This window comes from Oncorhynchus mykiss, chromosome 19 (assembly GCF_013265735.2).
Source record: "Oncorhynchus mykiss isolate Arlee chromosome 19, USDA_OmykA_1.1, whole genome shotgun sequence".
NCBI classification, from domain to species: Eukaryota; Metazoa; Chordata; class Actinopteri; order Salmoniformes; family Salmonidae; genus Oncorhynchus; species Oncorhynchus mykiss.
Window position 1 is genome coordinate 33,273,668 of NC_048583.1, and position 18,158 is coordinate 33,291,825.

Here is an 18,158-nt window from a genome sequence, read left to right on the forward strand (position 1 = left end):
AGTGCACCAGTCCCTCCTGCAGCAAAGAACCCCCACAACATGATGTTGCCACCCCCATGCTTCACGGTTGGGATGTTATTCTTCGGCTTGCAAGCCTCCCCTTTTTTCCTCCAAACATAATGATGGTCATTATGGCCAAACAGTTCTATTTTTGTTTCATCAGACCAGAGGACATTTCTCTAAAAAGTACGATCTTTGTCCCCATGTGCAATTGCAAACCGCAGTCTGGCATTTTTCTGGGGGTTTTGGAGTAATGGCTTCTTCCTTGCTGAGCAGCCTTTCAGGTTATGTCGATATAGGACTCGTTTACTGTGGATATATATACTTTTGTACCTGTTTCCTCCAGCATCTTCCTTTGCTGTTGTTCTGGGATTGATTTGCACTTTTCACACCGAAGTACGTTCATCTCTAGGAGACAGACTCCTTCCAGAGCGGTATGACGGCTGCGTGGTCCCATGGTGTTTATACCTGCGTACTATTGTTTGTACAGATGAACGTGGTACCTTCAGGCATTTGGAAATTGCTTCCAAGAATGAACCAGACTTGTGGAGGTCTACAATTTTTTCTGAGGTCTTGGTTGATTTCTTTTGATTTTCCCATGATATCAAGCAAAGAGGCAATGAGTTTGAAGGTAGGCCTTGAAATACATCCACAGATAGAGCTCCAATTGACGTCAAATGATGTCAATTAGCCTATCAGAAGCTTCTAAAGCCATAACATCATTTTCTGGAATTTTCCAAGCTGTTTAAAGGCACAGTCAACTTAGCGTATGTAGACTTCTGACCCACTAGAATTGTGATACAGTGAATTATAAGTGAAATAATCTGTCTGTAAACAATAGTTTACTTGAAAATTACTTGAGTCATACACAAAGTATATGTCCTAACCGACTTGCCAAAACTATAGTTTGTTAACAGATACAACATTTGACGAAAACATAATCATTTCAAACCATTCTTACATTTGTGTACGTTCACATATATCTCTGTATTTTGCATGGGAATACTTTGGAACAGATTTCCAACATTAAAATCACTTGGAGCTGATCTGCTCGTGTTTTTACAGTCTTTTATATCCAACAAGAAAGCATTTGAAATACCACAGAAAACTTGAGGGGCTTGTGGGCCACCAGTTGGGAAAACCCTGATTTACAGAGTTTAATGGCTGTGATAGGAGAAAACTAAGGATGGATCAACAACATTGTAGTTACTCCACAATACTAACCTAATTGGCAGCGTGAAAGAAGAAAGAAAACATATTTAATAAATTTTGAATTCAGGTTGTAAGAGAACAAAATGTGGAATAAGTCAAGGGGTATGAATACTTTCTGAAGGCAGTGTACATGTCAAGAGAGGAGTCTAATAATTTGATACATTATTATAGATTGTTAATAACCAAAGCAATCCATACTCAATGTAGAAACACAGTTGCTGGTTTAAACCAGTCAAAAGAGAGCATGTGAATTCTCAACTATAAGGGGCATGAAACGACAGTTTCCTGACACTTGTTTCAGAATGCATATTTAGATTTATTTCACAAAACATTGATTATCATATTCAAAATAACTTATCTCCACAATAAAAGGCTTGGCAGAACTCACCAACTAAACTATTCTACAAAGTCAAAATAGTCATACCTAATGGAAAAGTTACTGCCTCACCATCCAACACAAACTAAGTCATAAAGCCGGGTGAACTCTGAACATCTACCCATAAGGGGCTGATGGGAGCCAGGCAGCAGTCCGCCCAGACTAAAAAGTCTCCCCGGAAATGTCCCTGTCCTGCTTTAAAGTGACACTCCACTTCCTTTAATTACATTTTCACCAGGCAGTAATAACCTGGGGTCAGGTCTAAGCGTGCTGTACCTTGATATACCTAAGACCCACTCCATATGCAGCATGGTGGTGTGGCATATCACTGGTGTGGCATGGCCCTTAACATATGCCCAGTGAGCAGAATGGGGGATGATGATGACAACGGTGGGCCCTCCTCCCCTCCTGTTATTCTCCCTCCCACCACCCTCCCCCTGCCACCTCTCATCCTCATGCCCCCCCCCCCCCCCCCCCCCCCCCCCTCCATGTCCCTCCCCCCGCTGCGCTGCAGTCAGCCAGGCTGGCTGGTTGAAATTGGGGCCTCGGGGCAGACAAGCTGTCTGGGAGCAGCGGCAGATAAGGCCCCATTGATTTTACATACATACATACATAGACACACAGGCAGGCCAGCATAAGTATATGCCACTGACACCTGGCAGGGCTCAGATGACCTGAATAATCCCACTCTGAGGAGCTAGATATTCTATCACTTGGGGCGACGGAGGCAGGAGTAGGTAGGGGGACACAACACCTACTCTGATAAACTTTGCTGTAATGTGAGGCATGGTAATGGCAACAAATATGCCAGAGTGCCGGGTGTCGTTTGGTCACTGACTGGGGGCTGTTTCGTCAAGCTGGTTAACTGGATTTATGTCCCCTGTGACCAAACGAACATGGTCTAATCTGAAGGGATCAATGAGAGAGTGATGGGGTTACTGAGAGGAAGAAAGGTCCAACCACCCCTGCCTCCAGGGAGATATGGTACGTTCCAACTCTGGGCACAGACTGACTGACAGGCGGCTGGACAAACTGACTGACTGACTGACTGACACAAGATCTACAGCATGCTATTTTGGACAAATAACACACACCGCCACTTTTTCCATGGATGTCAATGATGTTAGCTGACAATTCTGCTGCACTTTCACAAATTTCCTCCATGTTGAAAATGTTAAAATTGCATCATCTTTTGTCTCAGAGAGAGGATCCACAAGAATCCACCAGCTTCTCCACCTGAGGAGGAATGATAACCGCAAATGGAGGAAGAGTTGATGACGGGGCTGTGGATGTGCTGGGCTATGCTGTGGCTGGGCTCTGCTGGGGCTGTGCAAAACTATGGCTGTGTCATGCTGTGAACAGTGTGCCCATTGGTGCATGAAGAGGAGGTGAAAGGAGAATCACGGCAGACATTGACCATTGGACATTGAAAGACTTCCTCCCAGACCTAACCTACACTAGGTGTGTGTATATATACGCATCTGTGTGCGTGAGTCCATGCATGTTTGTTTGTTTGTGTGGTCAACACCTTCCCGTTCTGTGAGAGAGAGTGAGTCAAAGGCATGGAGACAGAGCCTACAGCAACGCCTGTAATGTGACAGACAGTATGCTCTGACGGTATCCTGCTAAGCTCTTGTATATTGCACTGTTCTTCAGGTCCAAACCACCAAGGCTCAGGGAGAAAGGCATCACACACCACCGCCACCAGAGAGTAGAGCAGCATCCCAAATGGCTCCCTATTCCCTATATAGTGCACTACTTTTGGCCAGGGCCCATAGGGAATAGGGTACCATTTGGAATATGGCCTAGTTGACTCAGAACACAGCTTTACAATTCCACAATAATATTCAATCCATGTTAAAATCACAGGGGCAATCTGAACACACACGAAAGTTCTCTTGTAAGAGTAATCTCTCCCCTCTTAACTGATATTCTGTGACATTTCCATGAATCACGTACAGATACTATGTTCTTCCATAACTCTGTGTAAAGCATGCTTAGCTTTGCCTTGTACTGTATGAAATACAAATGCTACCTTCTTCGTCACCATGAACACCAACAGTCTGGTGTGCATCCCAAATGGCACGCTAATCCTTATATAGTGCTCTACTTTTGACCAAAACCCTATGGCCCTGGTCAAATGTAGTGCACTATATAGGGAATAGGGAGCCATTTGGGATGCAGCTCTGGAGTATCATTATTTGCCAGGGGATTTTGAGAAGCAGCAGCTTGTTATTGAGACTGAAGCGTTGAAGTGTTGAAGCTCCGAGCTGTTTATCATTACATGCTCTCTCCTCCCGCTCTCCTCCCTCTCTCCTCTCTCCTCTCTCTCTCCTCCCTCTCTCCTCCCTCTCTCCTCTCTCTCTCCTCTCTCTCTCCTCCCTCTCTCCTCCCGCTCTCCTCCCTCTCTCCTCTCTCTCTCCTCTCTCTCTCCTCCCTCTCTCCTCCCGCTCTCCTCCCTCTCTCCTCTCTCTCTCCTCTCTCTCTCCTCTCTCTCTCCTCCCGCTCTCCTCCCTCTCTCCTCTCTCTCTCCTCTCGCTCTCCTCCCTCTCTCCTCTCTCTCTCCTCTCTCTCTCCTCTCTCTCTCCTCCCTCTCTCCTCCCTCTCTCCTCTCTCTCTCCTCTCGCTCTCCTCCCTCTCTCCTCTCTCTCTCCTCTCGCTCTCCTCTCGCTCTCCTCCCTCTCTCCTCTCTCTCTCCTCTCGCTCTCCTCTCGCTCTCTCCGCTCTGTGATCTTCCCCAACAATTTAATTAGAGGAGAATAACTAAACAAGACAGGGTTCCCTCAGGATTACCATTTGACCAGCATCCAGCCATGTTAAAAACTTTATGGTCCCATGGAAAATGATTCAGACTCGGGAACATCAACGAGGGAGACGGCAGAGAGGAGCATATGGTCTCCGCAATAACAACAAACCGTTATGGCCGCCAGGAGAGACGCACCTTGCTTTATACACACCTTAATGCGTGGTGGGGGCAACGTTAGTGTCTTCATCTCACACGTTATTACCCCAGTGACATGTCGCATTGCTCTTCTATGTGGCATTTTTACACAGGCTCGAATTAATGACCTCAAAGAGCACCTGTTGTTTTTAGGAACATTAGGAATGAATGGGACACCGGAAAGAAAGAGCGTCGTCGTAGAAGGAAGCCATTTTCCTATGTTCTCCATTATAACTAGGTTGATGTTTGATTTCACAATAAATTCCCAACGTATAAAGCTTAAGTACATGAGCTATATGAAGTACACAAGGCCACCATTATAACAAGCTAACATCTCCGCAGCACGCGCATTAAAAGAGCATTAAAGATCTTCAGGCGAACCTCCTACGTTGATAATGCCTGATGGATGAACCACAAACACCACCTGTTGGACGAAACCCGTGACTTTATCATCCCACCATTCGGATGACGTCACCCCGTCATCCCTCTATCCAGAAGATGACACCTCTCATCCTGCTCCCGTCAACATCCTCCTATGGTATTTACCCAACCCCCGTGCCCCCCAAAGAGTCAGGACGGGTCCATACACACAGTGCTGAGAGGAGATTTGTGGCTCCTTCCCTGACCTTCCCCCCACCACAATGGCCGCGCTCTAATTAGGCAATGCATCTGATCGTCATTAACAGCTATGGGATAATGAATCACTGGCTCGTCTCTGTGTTAATTTGCTGTAACCAAGCGGCTAATGGATGTCAGAGCTGACTGATCACACTGATTGTGGTGATTTCTAATTGCAACAAAACAATTTAAAAGCAGCAGGATTATTTATGTCGTCGCCTACGAAGAGGAAAGAGGGATGCGCCGTGCCCACTACTAAAGTAAAATACTTGGAGAGGGGAGGAGGGGAGAGGAGAGGAGGGGGGAAGAGAGGAGGGGAGAGGAGAGGAGGGGGGAGGAGAGGAGGGGAGAGGAGGGGAGAAGAGAGGAGGGGAGAGGAGAGGAGGGGAGAGGAAGGGGGAGGAGAGGAGGGGAGAGGAGGAGAGAGGAGAGGAGGAGAGAGGAGAGGAGGAGGGGAAAGAAAAGGAGACACTGTACAGATAGCCAGCTGGCTATGCTATGCATGGGAGGAAAAAAGGGATTGTGTTTCTCATTTGGTTCAGATGAAGAAGAAGAGATTATGGTCAGAAGAAGGAAGAGCGAGGAGCGATGCTGTGAAGATTGCACCTCCACGTCGCACGGCCCCTTGGGAAATCCAGCCGAGCTGTGCTGGTGCTCTGACATGGCTGCTCATATCCTTCTGATGCACAAACACAAATACATTTCTCTCTCTCTCTCTCTGCCTCTCTGGGTAAGTGGAAAGGATGCCTCCTTCCACCAAAATCAGATCTGAGCGTAATTACCAAATCACAATTGGCAATTAAACAATGAGCAATCGTAACCTAGAATGACTACGCCGGTAATTACACATTAAATGCAAGGAACATAAATTGGGTTTCACACATTTTGAGCAACAAATAATTGTGTGTGAATTTTGTGTCTGTTGCCCCCGTGCGTGTGTGTGCGTTTGTTGCATTTTGTCTTGTCAAATTATTCATGCTACCACCACCATTGCTTTAGAGTTCATTTCTGAAATATTTCATATTCACATCATGCACAACTACGTGTCCCTCCCTCCCTCCTTCCCATGCCCAGTAACTTCTAACTGGGAAGCTTTAGCTGTTTCTTATGCTAATAGCAGCAACCCTTCCCATCTCCCCCTTCTGTTTGTTTATTTTGCTGAGTGAGCACTGGATAGCCGTGGGCTAGAGGAAGAGGAGACGAGAGGGAGAGCGGGTGGACTTCAGTCAGTGGCAAGCGGACAGGCACGCGGGCGGGGCAGGCAGGTGGTGGCGGTTGGGAGGTGGGAAATGGGGGATATGAGGGGGGAAATGGAGTCTGCATGCAGCCAGTTTACCTTGGGGCTGGCTAGTGGACCCGTGGTCTCTGCCTCCTGAGAGGCCTCAGCCTCAGTGGCCAGGATGTGGGCTTTGATGGCATCCAGAGTGCGCAGCATCCAGCTGTGCTGGCGGCGGATCTGCCTCTGGAGCTCCTGCCACTGGTGTACGGTCATCTGGAGCATGTCCCTCAGGCCTGGACAGATAATAAAGAGAGAGAGAGGGGGAGGGAGAGGGAGAGAAGATATATTAAAGATAGAGAGGGAGGGAAGAATGTAGGAGACCAAGAGAGAGAGAGAGAAAGAGGGAGGGGCGGGGAAATAAAGAGAGAGAGGGAGAGAGAGAGAGAGAGAGAGAGAGAGAGAGGGGAAGGATGGAGGAGACCGAGACCCAGAGAGAGAGAGAGAGAGAGAGAGAGAGAGAGAGAGAGAGAGAGAGAGAGAGAGAGAGAGAGAGAGAGAGAGAGAGAGAGAGAGAGAGAGAAAGAGAAAAAGGGAGGGGCGGGGCGGGGGAAATAAAGAGAGAGAGGGAAGGATGGAGGAGACCGAGACTCAGAGAGAGAGAGAGAGCAAGGCAGGGCGGGGTAAAGAAAGAGAGAGAGAGAGAGAGAGAGAGAGAGAGAGAGAGAGAGAGAGAGAGAAATGAGAGGAATGGCCAACATCCAGTCTTTGAATTATCCAACCAACCCTGTTAAAATCCTTCATTCATGCCTCTGTATGTACTGATATTTAGCATTTTATTATGATCAACTATTTGACCCATTATCATAGTAATTGTATACCTTCTTCATCGGTCTTTAGAAAGGGATTCCATAGCCTGAGTGAGGTAGTAATGCTCTTCATTTGATATTACCATGCATTCTTCAGTGGTCCACCTTGCTCTCTCTATGCTGAACACAGATGCCTACGTGATCTGCCCTGTACTATGTTCACTAATGTATATGTACACACCAGTATGTGTACTGCATGTGATGAGTCGCTGGTTTAGAGTTAATCCCTTCCCACACCTGCAGAACCATCAGCATGTTACTCCAGCCCTGTCTTTCTACCAGCAGCCATGATTCACCCAAATCCTGTTTGTTCAAAGTAATTAAAAAGTGCAAATCAAGATGAATGAGCCAGGGCAGAATGTGACCCTGTAATCCACACGCACGCACAAAGGCACGCACATATGCATGTACACGCACAAACACACTGACTGTAGTATCTATTGAGTGACTGGCTGCTCAACAATGTCACACACTGCTCATACCTGTGGAATTATCATGACTGATCTGCAGAGTTGCTAGGAAACCGGTATTAGTGTCTGCAGTGCGGGAAGTAGGGGGAGAGATTTGCTAAGAATTGTGTCGCCCAATAGTAAGCGAGTGAAGGTACTAGGAACCAATGCAGATGAGATGTGGATGAAAGAAGGGAGGGAGAGAGAGAGAGAGAGAGAGAGAATGGGAGAGAGCTGATTCTAGTGAATCACAGTAGGGCTCTTCTCACCTCTCCTCTCTTCTCCTCTCTCCTGTCAGAGCTTTTCAAACAGCTCCAGGATCCTGGAGGCCATCTGCATTTTTAATGGTGGGCAGCTTAAGAGCCAGCGAGGAGACAACTCGCCAACTGGGAGGTCAGCTTAGCGGATTTGTACATTTGCTGAGCGCTTGGCTGGCTGGCTGGCTGGATGCTTTAGGTGAATAATCGGCCCAGCAGAGAGGAGAGAACGTCTGGATGATGGCCTCTGACTCAAGTCCTGCTGTTCCTAATTCCACCTCTCTTCATATACACAGTGCCTCCTCCCTCTCTTTTTCTCTCTCTTACTCCCTCCATATACAGTACATGGCACCTCGCTCTCTCTCCTCTCTATCATTTCTCTCCCTCTCCACCCCTTTCACTCTCCACCTCTCCTCTCTATCATTTCTCGACCCAGTCACAAGCACCAATCTCTCCCAGCCTGCCCGGACTCACTCACTCACTCGCTCAATCCACTGCAGATAGAATGCCATTGGTAATGTATGTTGAAAAAGGCAGTTTCTTTCCCCCTTCCCCTTGCTTGAGAAGCGGTTACTTTAAGATTTATACATTCTGAAGGTCAGTATGTTAATATAAACATTAATAATAAATGTGAGGGTTGAGAGCAGTGAGAGCCGCACCTGATTTGTGGGAGATGATGACTTCCAGCAGCTGCCTGCCTTCTTCCAGTACACAGTCTTTCAGGGAACAGTGACTGTCCACGTTCAGCTTGAAGCTCTGTAGAACCAGACACAATGTATTAGTACACAGTCTTTCAGGGAACAGTGACTGTCCACATTCAGCTTGAAGCTCTGTAGAACCAGACACAATATGACACACATGACGACACCTCACAACAGTCAACTTACTAGATGTTACATGTTAATTTCTCTCTGTAATAAACAAGATACCACACACCCTCAAACATAAACACATGCAATGTGTTTTTGAGCATCAGAACAAAAAAAAAAAACATGAAAATGATACTAATACTAATTCACACACTTATACACAAAGCACACAAGTGTATAAACTCATATTTAACACCCCTGGTACAATCCCACAAGTCCATGAAATATTGGAAATCAGTTACCATATTAAAAACTGCAAACATTTGCTTCCATCCTATGGCAAAATGTGTAGAATTGCAGGAAATTAGCAGTAATGTCAGATCATTGTTTTGACGTAATGTTGGTGGAGCGCTGCAGCGATGCATCTCTTCCCGCGCTCAGAATGGACAAGATACATCATTTGCCTCCCTGCCTTTGACAACGTGGGAGTTGCTTACAGCATCAGCGCTCACCTAAAAATCACATAGGCCACTGGTTGAGAGAAATTGTCATTGTTTTTGGGCAGAATTATGTGAATGTTTATGTGTTGTTGGAGGTACATCTTAGTCAGTTTAGTTCAAAATGCCGCCCTCGTCAATCTGCCGCCGTAGGCGGCCATCCTAATCCTGCCTAATGAGCGGGCCGACCCTGCTTAAAGGGATCTATCATCCACCCATCCCCTAACTCTCCAACTTGTTCAATATTCCCCCAAGCGCCCTTATTACTGTGATGTCTCAATTCCGCTATTGTTATTCTCTTTAAAAATACCCCAAACACTCCTCTTTCTCTCTCCCGTCTCTCTTTCCCCCAATACTCTTCCCCCTCAATCCCATCTCTCCGTGGGTGCTGCTATGAAAACTTTCATGTTGATTGGTTTTGATAATACCCAAGGAGCCGGTGCAGAGCCGAGTGCTCTCGTGGTGCTAAGAGTAATCAAAGTGGAGAGAGAGAGATATGGGGAGTGAGAGAGAGAGAGAGAGAGAGAGAGAGATGGGGAGTGAGAGAGAGGGAGAGAACATTATGCTGGGACCTGGAGGGAGGTGGGGCTGTGCTTTTGAAGATGTGATGGGTGGTTAGGGGGTGGAGGGAGGTGGGGGTTGGAGAGGGTCGAGGATGTGCGTACAGAGGGGGGTGAATCAAGAGGGGGGGGGGCAGAGGGGTCCCAGGGGAGTGATGCAGCGAGGCGCCTGGAGCCATCTTCGCCTTAGATTCTCATCTCCTCAGATCTTGGGCCGGCCTGTTGCTGGCGATTAGGGCCTGGTGTGATCTGACCAGCATGCTGAAGGTGTGCCGAGCCAACACAGCCCTGGCTAACTGTATCTGACGGCTTGCCGCCGAGAAAGCAGGGAGAGGAGCAAAGAACGAGGCCCAGCTCTACTCCGCTGGGCGAGATGGATGAAGGGGAATGGGACACCGCACTAACTAAAATATGCCCTCGTTGACTCGCTCTAACGCTGATCCAGGGACAGCAAAACAGCCGAGATGGAGTTGTTCACACTCCCAGCAAGGCCCCGTCAGCAATGGCACCCTATCCCTATAGTGCCTTCAGAAAGCATACATACCCCTTGACTTATTGCACATTTTCTTTTATTACAGCCTGAATTCAAAATAAATGAAATGTATATATATTTTTAACCTATCAACACACAATACCCCATAATGACAACGTGAAAACATGTTTTGAGACATTTTGTCAAATGTATTGAAAATGAAATACATAAATATCTCATTTACTTAAGTATTCACACCCCTGAGTCAACACATGTCAACACATCATCTGTAACCTTTGGCATCGATTACAGATGATATCTTTCTGGGTAAGTCTCTAAGAGCTTTGCACACCTGGATTGTACAATATTTGCACATTATTTATGTTTTATTCTTCAAGCTCTGTCAAGTTGGTTGTTGATCATTGCTAGTCAACCATTTTCAGGTCTTGTCATAGATTTAAGTCAAAACTGTAAGCAGGCCAACATTCACTGTTGTCTTGGTAAGCAACTCCAGTGTAGATTTGACCTTGTGTTTTAGGTTACTATCCTGCTGAAAGATGAATTTATCTCCCAGTGTCTGGTGGAAAGCAGAAAGAACCAGGTTTTCCTCTAGGATTTTGCCTGTGCTTAGTTCTACTCCGTTTATTTTTATCCCAAAAAACTCCCTAGTGTAGTCCTTGACGGTGGCAAGCATACCCATAACATGATGCAACCACCACTATGCTTGAAAATAGGAAGAGTCGTACTCAGTAATGTTTTATATTGGATTTGCCCCAAACATAACGCTTTGTATTCGGGACATTAAGTTAATTTCTTTGCTACATTTTGTGCAGTTTTACTTTAGCGCCATATTGCAAACATGACGCATGTTTTGTAATATTTTTATTCTGTACAGGCTTCCTTCTTTTCACTCTGCCATTTAGGTTGGTATTGTGGAGTAACTACAATGTTGTTGATCCATCGTCAGTTTTCTCCCATCACAGCCATTAAACTCTGTAACTGTTGGCCTCATGGTGAAATCCCTTATCAGTTTCCTTCCTCTCCGGCAATACTGGGTGTATTGATACACCATCCAAAGTGTCATTAATAAACACCATGCTCAAAGGGATATTCACTGTCTGCTTTTTAAATGTTTACCCATCTACCAATAGGTGCCCTACTTTGCGAGGCATTGGAAAACCTCCCTGGTCTTTGTGGTTGAATCTGTGTTTGAAATTCACTGCTCGACTGAGGGACCTTACAGATAATTGTATGTGTGGGGTACAGAGATGAGGTAGTCATTCAAAAAACACTATTTTTGCACACAGAGTGAGTCCATGCAACTTATGTGACTTGTTACTCCATGCAGTGGTGTGAAGTACTTAAGTGAAAATACTAGTTTTTGAGGGGTAACTGTACTTTACTATTTATATTTTTGACAAAATTCTATACTTTTTACTTTACGTTTTCTCTGACACACAAAAGTACTCATTACATTTTGAATGCTTAGTAGGACTGGAAAATAATCAAATTCCCGCACTTATCAAGAGAACATCCCTGGACGTCCCTACTGCCTCTGATCTGGTGGACTCACTAAACACATGCTTCATTTGTAAATGATGTCTGAGTGTTGGAGTGTGCCCCTGGTTATCCATACATTTAAAAAAATATATATGGTTCGCTTAATATAAGGAATTAGAAATTAGTTATACTTTTACTTTTGATACTTAAGTATATTAAAAACCAAATACTTTTAGACTTTTACTCAAGTAGTATTTTACTGGGTGACTTTCACTTTTACTTCAGTCATTTTCTATTAAGGTATCTTTACTTTTACTCAAGAATGACAATTGGGTACTTTCCACGCAATTTATTACGTGACGTGTTAAGATATTTTTTATTCCTAAACGTATTTAGGCTTGTCATAACCAAGGGGTTGAATATTTACTGACTCAAGACATTTCAGCTTTTTCATTTTTTATTCATTTGTAAACATTTCTAAAAACAGAAATCCACTTAGACATTATGGGGTAATGTGGGTAGGCAACTGACACAAAATCTCTATATAATCCATTTTACATTCAGGCTGTAACACAACAGAAAATGTGGAAAAAGTCAAGGAGTGTGAATACTTTATGAAGGTACTGTATATAGTGCACCCTATCCCCTATATAGAGCACCACTTTGAAAGCAGTGCACTATACAGGGGAGAAGGTGGATAAGGTGCCATTTGGGACACAAACCCAAAACATCTGATGCTGATCCATATACTGTTGTTTACTAACCTTTTGGTCAAAGTGAGTCAGGTCAGGTGTTACCTGAACTTAACATTTTTAGTTGGCCCAAACGTAGCTCCAACATGAGAAAATGTATGCAAAAAAAAATCTGTCTACTTAAAATGATGCGTTTGCTCAAATAGTCTCATATGTTCATTCAACTATACAATTATTATTTGGGCATCTTACCTAAACAAAGGCCGTGGAACTAGTTACACACACAGTGTGCAATGTTTTCAGCTTACATATTTGACATACATTGACATTCATGATTACATTGTGCGTGTTCATTTATACAGCCATTAATATTCAACATGTCATCACCTGGGATTTGAACTCAAAACCTCTTGGTTAAAAGCATTCCAGTCTTCAATGATGAGAGAAGAGTCAGATTAACTGATAACTGACACAGACATGGTGTCGTAGCAGGAAGATAGGAATGCCATGAACCAAGAGGTTGTGAGTTCAAATCCCAGGTGATGACATATTGATAATAATGACTGTATAAATGAACACGCACAATGCAATCATGTATGTCAACGTGTGTCAAATATGTAAGCTGAAAACATTGCATGTTAAAAGCACAGTTTGAGTGTGTGTGTGTGTAACCAGTTGCACAGCCTTTTTCTTAGTTAAGATGCCCAATTGTTCATGTATAATTGAATGAACACATGAGATAAGCTGAGCAAACACATCATTTTAAATTGACTACATTTTTGACAAAGTTCTCCAAGTTAGAGCTACGTTTGGGCCAACAGTTTTTAGTTCAGGTAACACTTGGACCTAAAAGTTGATTAAACAAAAATAAAAGACTGTGGAGCCAGTTACTTAATAATAATCAGTTGAAAGAACTACATTTGTGGTGTTTTTTTAAAATGTTTTTTTGTTGTTGTTTGTTTTTACAGTGTATTCATGTTATAGTGGATTCTTCCAATCGTTTTTGGACATCATTCACAAAAACATTCCTACCTAGATAGAGCGGGAGTGAATTACCGTACCATGTATGGTACTCCGATTCAAGTGCTAGGCTGCAATCTTTAAATGAGACCGAGAAAATCCAGCAAACTTGGTGCCACCAGCGATGAGGGGATATGGGCCTGTGACAGATGGTCACCTGAAGGTATTCGTCAGAGATGACAAGGTAACATCTCCTGGCTGGTGGATTTATGATCCCCCAGATGGACAGGGGATTGATAGCCTCTCGGCTCTGTGATAGCTTAGAACAAGTCAACACTAATACATTAGAACTAGATATCTACCACTGGTGGGAGGAAGTCGCATGGCATTATTTCACAGCAGATTAGAAAGTATTACAAATTATAATAGCGTTTTTATTCAACCGTATGGTTTGTTTTTGAAGTGAAAATGAACAAGGGCATAGAATAGAACACTAAGCTATCCATCACACTGTGATATAGGGTATAGCTCTCTACCATGCTGTCTAGATAATGTATGTCTACAGTGTGTATAATAAAACATTGACAGTCGTCGATGATGACCGGCCGTCTAATCCTTTATGAGAAAAGGTAACAGTTTGTGCCTTATGCATGCCACATCTTCAAACTGACATTGTCGATAAATTGTTGACAAATAGTTCATAAACAGTTGATAAATAGTTCATAAACAGTTGATAAATAGTTCTTTGAAATGGCCTTTATTATACTGTACTTGATCAAAATAGGTACCAATCGTTTCATAACTAAGGATGAAATGTTTATACCATATAAAGTAAGAAAATGTCCTAGTATTTCTCTGGTTTATACTGTGATACAGACAGTATCCGTGTTTGCTGTACGATATGATCTGATATATATACCATGATGTGTCCAGTGGAGCAGGCAGACTGCAGTGCAGCAGCAGAGAGCATGTGGCCCAAACCGCACCCTATTCCCTACATAATTGTGTATTCGTTTTGACCAGAGCCCACTCTATAGGGAATAGGGTACCCTTTGGGATGCAACCAGAGAGTTTAGCAGCAGAGACTGGGGGGCTCTGGGTGGATTTAGCTGGGGGCAGGTGGGTTATTGCTGATTTGACACCTCTAGATGTGCTACAGTATGAAGCCGCTGGAACTCGAGCCCCTCGCTCCCCTCGCCTCGCCCCTCTGCTCGCTCCTCTATGGTTTAGGCTGAGGCGAGAGTACTGTAATCCCCACATCACCTCACACAGACAGACACACAGACAGGGCAGAGCCGTCATCTCACCGAGACAGAGGGAGAGGGAGAGTTGAAGAACGCCGTCATGTATGGACGCGTCTGGGGATGTGGAGGGACAGGGCTCACACACACACACACATACAGACACACACACAGGTTGGGATGGAGTTAAAGCCTGCAGAGGTGTAGTGGAGGATGGAGGAGGGTGTTAGCGAGGCTCAGAGGTTGCAGAGGAGGTGGGAGTTGGGAAGGCATGTGGAAATGAATCGGCTCACTCGGAGCCGGAGAGGAAGATACCTGGCGACTAACATAATCAGCTAAAAAAGTGGCTTGGCATTTTATTTCCAATTCTATTTGATCAGATTTTTAAAATTTATTTACCTTAGCATATTTTCGAGTAGAGTATCATATAGCTAAATGTGATGACATTGAGATTTGACATTGAAATTGTACATGCAAGTGGTTCCTGAGAGAGAGAGAGAGAGAGAGAGACAGAGAGAGGTAGAGAGAGGTAGAGAGAGAGAGAGAGAGAGAGAGAGAGAGAGAGAGAGAGAGAGAGAGGGAGAGAGAGAGACAGACAGAGAGGTAGAGAGAGAGAGAGAGAGAGAGAGAGAGAGGGGGAGAGAGAGAGAGAGAGAGAGAGAGAGAGAGAGAGAGAGACGGAAAGAGAAAGACAGAGCGACGGAGAGAGACAGAGAGAGAGAGAGAGAGAGAGAGAGAGAGAGAGAGAGGGGGAGAGAGAGAGAGGGAGAGAGAGAGAGAGTGAGAGGTAGAGAGAGGTAGAGAGAGAGAGACAGAGAGAGACAGAGAGAGAGAGATGGGGTTGTATCTATATATTTTCCTGTGTAACTGTCTATGTGTTAAGGGTTGTGACACCCCCTGGCTAGTGTCAACCCCCCACCCCCTCTCTCTAACTGGGGGGCCTCTTGTCCTGACTGTTCATTTGCCACCGGTGCAGAGTGGCCTCGTTAATGTGATTCAAAGAGCTGGATCGGCCATCAAGCTCAATCAATAGCCGTTTCATTTTGCGCCATCTCTCAATGCCTTATAAAGAGGAGTCCGCTCGGCCTGGGCTCGCAGACCTCTCGTTACCGTGCTCCCAGGGGCAGCTCGCCGCCGCGCTCAGCAAGACTCATTCCCCTGAACACCCAACCCCCACCACAACGCCAAGTGCCAGCTGGAGCCCAACCCCAAAAACATTCAATTGGGAGCAGCTCCCCTCAGTGGCCTTGGAGCACAGGTTGACTGAGGAAAACAAGTGCGTCTGGTAGGGCCGTCTCAATCAATACTAACATTTGAAGCCCTTCCCAGTAAAACATAACTACATCTTCCTTCCCCATGCCCCAAAATGACAAACGTGGCTGCCCTGCTCCACAACAAACCTCTGATGCTGGTGGAGATATACAGTATGTACCCCCACACACACACACACACACACACACACACGTACATCCACAAACACACACAGTCACACACAGTTTTGTACAAGGTTAGTGATAAAATACAAATGTGTGTGTACTCGGTGTTCGTGTTGTTGGCATGAAGAACAGAGTATATACATGTTTATATATACATGTATACATATGCAGAGAGGCAGTCAGCAGAGAGCTCTGCCAATACATACTTGCTGGTCTCTATGGATGTATGCAAATGTGTGTGGAAAGTGTGAATGTGTGTATGTCTGTGTGTGCGTGTGTGTGTGTGTGTGGATGTACGAGTATGTGTGTGTGTGTGTGTGTGTGTGTGTGTGTGTGGATGTACGAGTATGTGTGCAGATATGTTTGCTCTTGAGAGTGTGAGTGATTGCAAGGATGCAGCATGTCTCGCTGTTTACATCCACATGCAGTTAGGCACTGTGCACGTTAATCTCTGTAAGCCTATTTGCCTTTTGCATGTGTGTGGACGAGAGGGAGAGAGAGGCAAAGAGGGAGAGATATAGACAGCGAGAGCATGCTATTTTGTCTCGATCTCTATATTTTGGGTAGTGTGTGTGTGTGTGTGTGTGTGTGTGTGTCTCACCAGGTGTGTCTCCAGGTAGAGCTTGAGGCTGTCCATTTCAGCTTTGGGTGGCATCCAGTTCTCTGTGGTCTCCAGGGCTTCCCTCAGCCAGCAGATAAACTCATCTAGTTTGCTCACAAAGCCCTAAGAGAGAGAGAGAGAGAGAAAGGGAGAGAGAGACAGAGAGAGAGACACAGAGAGAGAGACACAGAGAGAGAGAGAGAGACACAGAGAGACAGAGGGAGAGAGAAAGGGACAGAGAGACACAGAGAGACAGAGGGAGAGAGAAAGGGACAGAGAGACAGAGAAAGAGAAAGAGAGAGAGAGAGAGAAAGACAGAGAGAGAGAGAGAGAGACAGAGAAAGAGAAAGAGAGAGATCGAGTGAGAGAGAGAAAGAGAGAGAGAGACAGAGAAAGAGAAAGAGAGAGCGAGAGAGACAGAGAGAGACAGAGAGAGAGAGAGAGAGAGAGAGAGAGATAGACAGAGAGAGAAAGACAGAGAGAGAGAGATAGACAGAGAAAGAGAAAGAGAGAGAGCGAGTGAGACAGAGAGAGAAAGACAGAGAGAGAGAGACAGAGAAAGAGAAAGAGAGAGAGCGAGAGAGAAAGAGAGAGAGACAGAGAGACAGAGAGAGAGAGACAGAGAGACAGAGAGAGACAGAGAGAGACAGAGAGAGAGCGAGAGAGACAGAGAAAGAGAGAGAAAGACAGAGAAAGAGACAGAGAAAGAGAGAGAGAGAGACAGAGAGACAGAGAGAAAGACAGAGAGAGAGACAGAGAAAGAGACAGAGAAAGAGATAGAGAGAGAGTGAGAGAGAAAGAGAGAGAGAGAGACAGAGAGACAGAGAGAGAAAGACAGAGAGAGAGACAGAGAAAGAGAAAGAGAGAGACAGAGAGAGAAAGACAGAGAGAGAGAGAGAGAGAGAAAGACAGAGAGAGAGACAGAGAGAGAAAGACAGAGAGAGAGAGAGACAGAGAGGTAGGATTGTCAGTGATGCCACATCCACAGACACTAAAGTCAATCTACAGCAGCGACTCCAGTCCTGTTGTTGTTTAGTGATATTTCACCTCTTGAGTTAAAACTACCAACATTGGGTTGAATTGATTCAAGGGCAAAACTTGATTTCAAAGGGAGAACATTTGATAGTTGAGGGTATACACATCAGTTTATACACACAAACAACGGGTTGATGGGGGAGATTTCCCGTCAGTAACATTGCCCTTGATCAGTTAGAGGTGCTTAGTCAAAGAGGGGAGGACGGAGGAGAGGCTTGCTGTGTGGTGTGTGACTACTGCCATCCGCTGGCAAGGAAAGGAAGCGACTTGATTCCAACACAGATTGACAACGGTCTCTCTTCACCTCCCTCCCTAGCATTCCTTTCCTCTCCCTGAGCAGAAGGACAGAGACAAGGACTGTGGCGGGCGCTGGCGCGGGCGGTAACTAGCGTGGTATTTCAGTAATTACTACCTCAG

General features: G+C 45.3%; 1 protein-coding gene across 4 annotated transcripts in view; it reads right to left on the reverse strand.

Moving 5' to 3' along the window:
* akap6 (A kinase (PRKA) anchor protein 6) overlaps positions 1-18,158 on the reverse strand; it is a 193,657-nt gene that overhangs the window by 105,925 nt on the left and 69,574 nt on the right. For all 4 annotated transcript variants that reach the window (XM_036954678.1, XM_036954676.1, XM_036954675.1 and 1 more), the window contains exons 5-7: positions 16,707-16,829; positions 8,598-8,694; positions 6,484-6,659 (exon numbers count right to left, since the gene is read on the reverse strand). In XM_036954678.1, coding sequence (XP_036810573.1) covers positions 6,484-6,659; positions 8,598-8,694; positions 16,707-16,829 — 396 coding nt within the window. The remainder of the gene's footprint in view (positions 1-6,483; positions 6,660-8,597; positions 8,695-16,706; positions 16,830-18,158) is intronic.